The sequence below is a fragment of the Panicum virgatum genome, chromosome 7K (assembly GCF_016808335.1).
Source record: "Panicum virgatum strain AP13 chromosome 7K, P.virgatum_v5, whole genome shotgun sequence".
NCBI classification, from domain to species: Eukaryota; Viridiplantae; Streptophyta; class Magnoliopsida; order Poales; family Poaceae; genus Panicum; species Panicum virgatum.
In genome coordinates this window covers 48,492,728-48,499,484 of record NC_053142.1, presented here as the reverse complement: position 1 = coordinate 48,499,484, position 6,757 = coordinate 48,492,728, and the positions used below count along the sequence as shown (strand labels likewise).

Here is a 6,757-nt window from a genome sequence, read left to right as displayed (position 1 = left end):
TTCCTCAGGCCCTCGCGCCTATCGAGGTGTTTACCCACTGAACACCTCGAGTTCCTAACCTTTCTCTGTCTCGCAGAGTCAAAGGCACAGGTCTAGATCGAGTGGTTTCCTCAGGCCCTTGCGCCTATCAAGGTGTTTCCCTAGCGACCACCTTGAGTTCCTAACCTTTCTCTGTCTCGCAGAGTCAAAGGCACAGACCTAGATCGAGTGGTTTCCTCAGACCCTCGCACCTATCGGGGTGTTTCCCCACCGACCACCTCGAGTTTCTAACCTTTCTCTGTCTCGCAGAGTCAAAAGCACAGGCCTAGATCGAGTGGTTTCCTCAGGCTCTTGCACCTATCGAGGTGTTTCCCCACCAACCACCTCGAGTTCCTAACCTTTCTCTGTCTCGCAGAGTCAAAGGCACAGGCCTAGATCGAGTGGTTTCCTTAGACCCTTGCACCTATCAGGGTGTTTCCCCACCAACCACCTCGAGTTCCTAACCTTTCTCTGTCTTGCAGAGTCAAAGGCACAGCCTAGATCGAGTGGTTTTAAGCTCCCACGCCTATTGTAGGGGTAATTCCCATATTCCAGTAACGGCTCCGACTACTTGCCTCGTGAACAAGTAGCATACGAAAGCGACTTCTGAAGGGGCCTAGCTCCCATATTCCAGCAACACTCCGTGTACTGGGTCACTACCACTTCATGTGCTTGCGTTCCTGAAGGGGTAATTCCCATGATTCCAGCACTGCTTCGTGTATAGGTTCGCTACCAGTACTAGCTGCATGTGTTCCTGAAGGCCCATCGTACTAATAACTCCAATCAAGATTCAGTGACAACTTGGCTGATCCCTAGGCTTGGGGGCTGGCACCACCAACCACTAGGCGTATCTCCTCTGATTTTGCCAATTCCTATGCTACTCGCCACGTCTACATTGGCTTTGCTAGCAGGGGCGGAGCCATGAAGTTAATTTTTCCATTGTTAGGGGGGCCAACCATATAAATTTATATAAAAATTTAATCAAAATTTAAATTTCTAATGTAGATTTGGGGACCATGGGGGCAGACCCCTGTCTGCCCCCTGTCTCCGCCCCTGTTTGCTAGTTCCCAAGTCCGGGGGCTGCGCACCAATGGATACTCAACGTGGTTTCTACATCTCTCCTAGCTCGTAAGCTCAGGGGCTGAACGCTGCAACACTACCTAGATGCTGACACATATGAAGACTGAAGACAAGAAAGGTAAACCTAGGTTATTGCGGGGTTACAAAACCAGCAGTGACCTAAGGGTCCTTCGGCCATCAGGATTATTTTTGAGCGGTAATTCAAGGATTTTTTGAGGAAGAAATCTGATTAATCATTTTTTCTTCGATTATATTCCAAAAAGAGAAGTTTCAGATTTCTGGATCGATTATTCCGAATTAATCATTGAAATAACATTGTATGCCATGACTTTAGATCCTTACAATTTTTTGGGATTTGGCTCTAAGGCTCGGGGGGGCTACGGGATGTGTGTCATAAATGGTATATTTTTCAAAGAGATTTGGAAGACAAATGAAGATTTGGAAGATTTTTTGAAGACTGATTTGACCCTCAGCCTGATTCTGCGATTCAATCTAAGGCTCGGAGCTACTCCATATGGAGCGCGAGTTCATCGCGCATCATATAAAAAAGATTCGGAACTTGAGCACCTCATGTAACGTCCCGCCTCCCCGAGGCCGGGCCCACTTACATCTGGCTGCTTTCTAGGACATAGACTGACCTCATAGACCAACACCAGTCTTTTCTGCACACTTTGTCCTCACTCGTGCGCACCCGGGAAGAACTTCCCGGTCGGTCACCCATCCCGAAATTGCTCCAGGCTAAGCACGCTTAACTTTGGAGTTATTTCGAGATTAGCTTCCGGAAAAAAAGTTGCAACTTGTTGACATGAGTATTCTATCAATCCTATTAAGCCCTGGGCCGGGATATCATACCTCATAGCCTCGATGCAGTCAAGGAAGTACTCAGAAGACTATTCGAAGCACTCGATACAATATGAGAAGACTCCAGAAGTACTCGAAGCACTCGGCGTCGTCTTCAGAAGTACTTGACGTCTGCAGGACTCGACTACAAAGAGCTTGGGGGCTTGTCAGACCCGGGGCAGCGGGACTGCTCACAGGCATGAAATATTCTAGAGTAAGGGATAGAACATGGGATGTACCTTATCTCTTTTGTAACTACTCGTACAGCAGTAGAACTAGTTAATGTACACGGAAACTACCCGACCATAAAGGAGTAGGACTATCCTAGTACTCGGCTAGGACTTTCCATGTAACTCTGTCCCCCTAGACTATATAAGGGCGGGCAGGGATCCCTCCAAAACATCATCAATCTCTAAGGCAATATAAACCACCACACAGGACGTAGGGTATTACGCTCCGGCAGTCCGAACCTGTCTAAATATTTGTGTTCCTTGCACCATCGCGTTCTGATCTTGGCGAGTTTCACAGCTGGAAGGCCCCCGCACATGCGCAACGTCACAAGTCACACGAATTTCACGCGTAATATGCACGTGCGCGGTCTGTGGGATTCGAACTCACAGCTTCTAGCCCCGCGCGAACCTTCCTTACCATCGCACACAACACATTTGATGGGGATAGATATGCTTTCGTTTTGAAATAACCCGTGGAGAGCCATTTAGTACCAGTCGTTACCACCATCCGGTACTGAATACAATCGACCGGTACTAAATGCCCGAAGCCATTTAGTACCGTGCCATAACACCAACTGGTACTAAATAATGTCATTTAGTACCGGGTGGTGGTGGTCTCAGAGGGTTTTCAAAATTTAGAACCGGTACTATATGACCTCGGCCGATTTTAAAAGTGACCGGAGCTAACATCTATGGATGAATATCCAGTTTTCTACTAGTGTAAGTAAGAAGTTTACCTTAAAATCAAGAAATTTGCGCATTAATTCGTTATCATACGTTCAAATTTAGAGGATTCAGCTCTTTTGGGTTGATTCTCGGTCCACCTTTGGATCCGCCAGTAGCCTCGATCGAGAGGCTACTTGCTGCATCATGCATGGCAGCCGGCAGGCAAGTTAGCGGAAGGAGGACAAGGCGAAGACGAGCCAGCGCGTCCCGGCCCGCTTATTCTGTCCAGAAAGCAAAAGGCCTGTCCGGCTCGTGACCCCCCAGCTCGCTCAACCGGACCTGACACGTCCAAGCGAGAGCCAGGACCGCTCCTATTGACCTGTGACCTCGCAAGCTCGCTCCCTCCTTTGGCTGCTCGCAAACAGCGTGCGCTTGGATTGTACTGTGGCCGATCGATCAATGGACCACCAGTGTGTGTGCGCGCGCGCAGTTACTAGTTAGTACTCAGTTAGGGCCTGTTTGGCTCCAGGACTTTTTCCAAAAGTTCCTATCACAGCAAAAGGAATTTTACTATTTTATATTATTAAATAAAATCTGTTTATAAATGTTTTTTGACAGCTGAGTGTTTTTTCGCGAGACGAATCTAATGAGCCTAATTAATCGATGATTGGCTACAGTGGTGCTACAGTAACCATTCGCTAATCATAGATTAAGATACATCATTAGATTCGTCTCGCAGTTTAGCCCCAGGGTTCTGCAGTTAGTTTTATAATTAATATTTATTTAATACTTCTAAATACTAAAAAGTCACTGGGACTTTTTTGAAGTCCCTGTTTCTAAACACCCCCTTAAACGCTCCTCGAGAGCCCTGTGGCTCGCACAAATAGAAAGGATGCAATGAACATTGCAGATTCTGGTCTGGGCACCGACGGAGGAATTGAGAGGCTGTTCGGCTTATCAGACTTTGTTTCGGTTTATTTTTCCTCACAGAATACTATTTATTCTACCAGCTCTACACTATTCATGCTCTACACTATTCATGCGGCTTGTCTAGACTTTGTTTCGGCTTATTTCTCCTCACAGAATACTATTTATTCTACCGGCTCTACACTATTCATGCCGTCAGCCGAACATGGACTGAATTCGGCTGGTTTCCTCGGAGCAGAATCGCGAGCGCTGGGTGTTGCAACGGAAAGATCGGAGAAATGGCAACGCGGATCCCGAATTCCACCGTGTTGTTTGATGCTCTTGCACAGCAGCTTGGCAAGGAAGGAAGGGCTCGCGGCTGCCAGACAGCGTGCGCGCACTCCATCAGTGGACCACGAGCACAGGAGAACTGCTCCTGTACTCGGCTTGCTTGCTCGTGATTAAAGGGCTCCCACAAAATTCAAAGCAGCAGTAAAAAAAAGTTTTGATTCAAATACTGTACGAGCCTGGATCTCGAGGGCCGTGACTTTTACCGTGGAGAAACACCGGAGTCTGGCGGCGTGGACCACATCAAACTCCTTAGTTCATCGCGATCGAGATGTTAAACCGGGCAAAAGGACTGAAGAAATGGAGCACGAGAGAGAACGAAACAAATCTCTTGAACAGAGAGCAGCAGCATCGTTCATTCCCATCAACTTGTTTTTACAAAAGACACCTCCGCTAACAGAACAGAACCCGAGAATCACCACCACACACACACGGCAGCCAAGCCAACGCAAACACATTGCTGCATCCGGAACGCACGAACCCAGAGCTAGTGAAAGAAACCAGCAGTTCCATGACGACACATCATCCCCCCCCCACCCGTCGACGATCGATCACCACCAGGCCATCATCAGCGGCCGGCGCACTCGGGCGGCTGCACGGGGAAGCGGTCGGTGTCGACGCAGTAGTCGTAGACGAGGTGGTGCCCGCGCGCCCAGACGAGCTGGTGGCTCTGGTGCACGGTCAGCTCCGACATCTCCTTCTCCTTCCACCAGTAGCGGCCCTCCTTGCCCCACGAGGAATCGCTGCAGCGGGACACCTCGCCGGCGTCCGTGTCCGTGGCGTTGGCCGCCCAGGCGCAGCCGTCCACGCGCACCTCCCGGAACGTGGCCTCGAACGGCGCGTGCGACCAGTCCGTCTTGACGCGCCCGCCCTGCGTCGCCCAGTCGTCCGCGTTCCAGATGGAGCTGTACACGGCCATCGGCTGGGGGCCCGGGAACGGCGACGAGCCGGTGGCGGCGGCGGTGCCGTTGGCGTGGCGGTGGTGGCCGCCCCGGACGGTGGTGGCGTTCTGGTGGTTCTCGTAGACGCGGATGGGGGTGTCGTCCACCATGAACACCACCTGGCTGGGGTTCCAGAGCACGGCGTAGGTGTGGAAGTCGGCGGTGGGGTCGAACCACAGGTCGATGCGCTGCTCCCGGTTGCCCACGCCGTCGATGTACAGGTTCGTCTGCACCAGGTACGGCTCGCCGGTCACGTTGCCCAGGAACTCGAAGTCGAACTCGTTGTGCTTGTCCCCGGCCGACGACAACTGCAAATGCAATGAAATTTCAGTATATGAATTTCACTAGAGGTTCTCCAAAGGCCAATGTAAATGTAGATGTAAATGTAACAGTAACAGGGTAAATGTGAAGTCTATGGCACGGCAGCACGGGGGAGACTAGTAAAAAAGTGGCATCTTCTTTACTTTAAGAAAGCTACTACTCTCTCTGCAGCCGGCACTTGTTCACGTGCCGTTGTCTTTGTAAATTGGTTCTTGGCAGTATCCCCTGACAGACATCGCAAGCATGTCCCAGCATTGGCTTTCGATAACCTTGTTTTAATAATGCCTTTACCAGAGACACATTTCCCCCATTTCTAGTCTTTTGAGTCTTTTCTTAGAAAAATGCGTACTAGATGCAACCAAGAACTAACAGCAAGAAATGGTGAGGCCAAACAAAGATCAATGCCCGGACCAATGTGGCCTAAATAATGCAGTAATGGGAACGCTCAACAGAGAACAGCAGCATTGAAGTTCAGTAGCAGCAGCAGGAGCAACATCACAGAGGTAACTAAGCAAAGCAATGCTAGTACTCACTCACATAGAAAGCGGTGACGACACCGGCGGAGTCCCCCGGCACGAGCTTGAGGTCGGCGCTGGCCTTGCCGTAGAGGAACTTGTCCCGGGACACGAACCCGCCGCCCGAGTTGGCGTCGAGCCGGAGCTTGAGGAGGTCGCCGTCGTACACCATGTGGTCGTTCGCCCAGCTCGGCTGCACCACGTCGTCGAACTTGCTCGCCGCCTCCGCCGCCGCCACCCCGGCGGCGACCAGCAGCGCGGCCACGGCCAGGAACGCCGCCGCGCCCAAGGGTCCAGCTCCGTTACGTGACGCCATTGCTCTGGCAGGAGGACACGAACACACACACCCTTTCCTTCTTCTGCAGCTGTAGCTGCTGTGCGATCGAGATGAGGCACTGCGGAGGCCCGGGTGGGCCATATATAGGCGGCCGGAGGTGGAGGAGGGGGCTTGGCTTACGGTGGAGGGGTCGCGCGTGACTGGGAACGCCACGTCGGAGGCCGGAGAGGTAGCCGTTGCGCCGAGGGGGGGCCCACCTGGTGCTGCTGGTAGGGCCCAGCTGCGTGGCAACTTTTGCGGCTCGGCCCACTTTTCTCGGTGCAGCTACCCGGCCGGACGCAGCATCCGCTGCTGCTGGGCTGGGCTCTCGAGTACTCGCCCGCTCGCATGAGTGCGGTCCAGGCTGGACGCAGCTGGCACTGCGTCGGGGCAGGGGGCGTACGCGACACGGTAAAGCGGGAGTGGGAAGTGAGGGAGGGTAAAAAGAAAAGAGTCAGATCTGATTGGTTTGAGGGATTTTTGTTAAAGTCCTTAGGATTTATGGGACATTTAAATTGAACAGGTGAGACTTTTAGATATTTTTTTAGAGTAGAGATTTTTTTGAAGAAGACTCTT

At 51.5% G+C, this 6,757-nt stretch overlaps 1 protein-coding gene across 1 annotated transcript; it reads right to left on the bottom strand.

The window, feature by feature from the left end:
* Window positions 1–4,407: 4,407 nt before the first annotated feature.
* Window positions 4,408–6,282, bottom strand: LOC120641886 (xyloglucan endotransglucosylase/hydrolase protein 9-like). The gene is made up of 2 exons (XM_039918197.1): window positions 5,888–6,282; window positions 4,408–5,337 (listed from the first exon to the last, which is right to left on the bottom strand). The coding sequence occupies exons 1-2, from the start codon at window positions 6,179–6,181 to the stop codon at window positions 4,657–4,659; spliced, it is 975 nt and encodes a 324-aa protein (XP_039774131.1). The 5' UTR covers window positions 6,182–6,282; the 3' UTR covers window positions 4,408–4,656.
* Window positions 6,283–6,757: the final 475 nt, after the last annotated feature.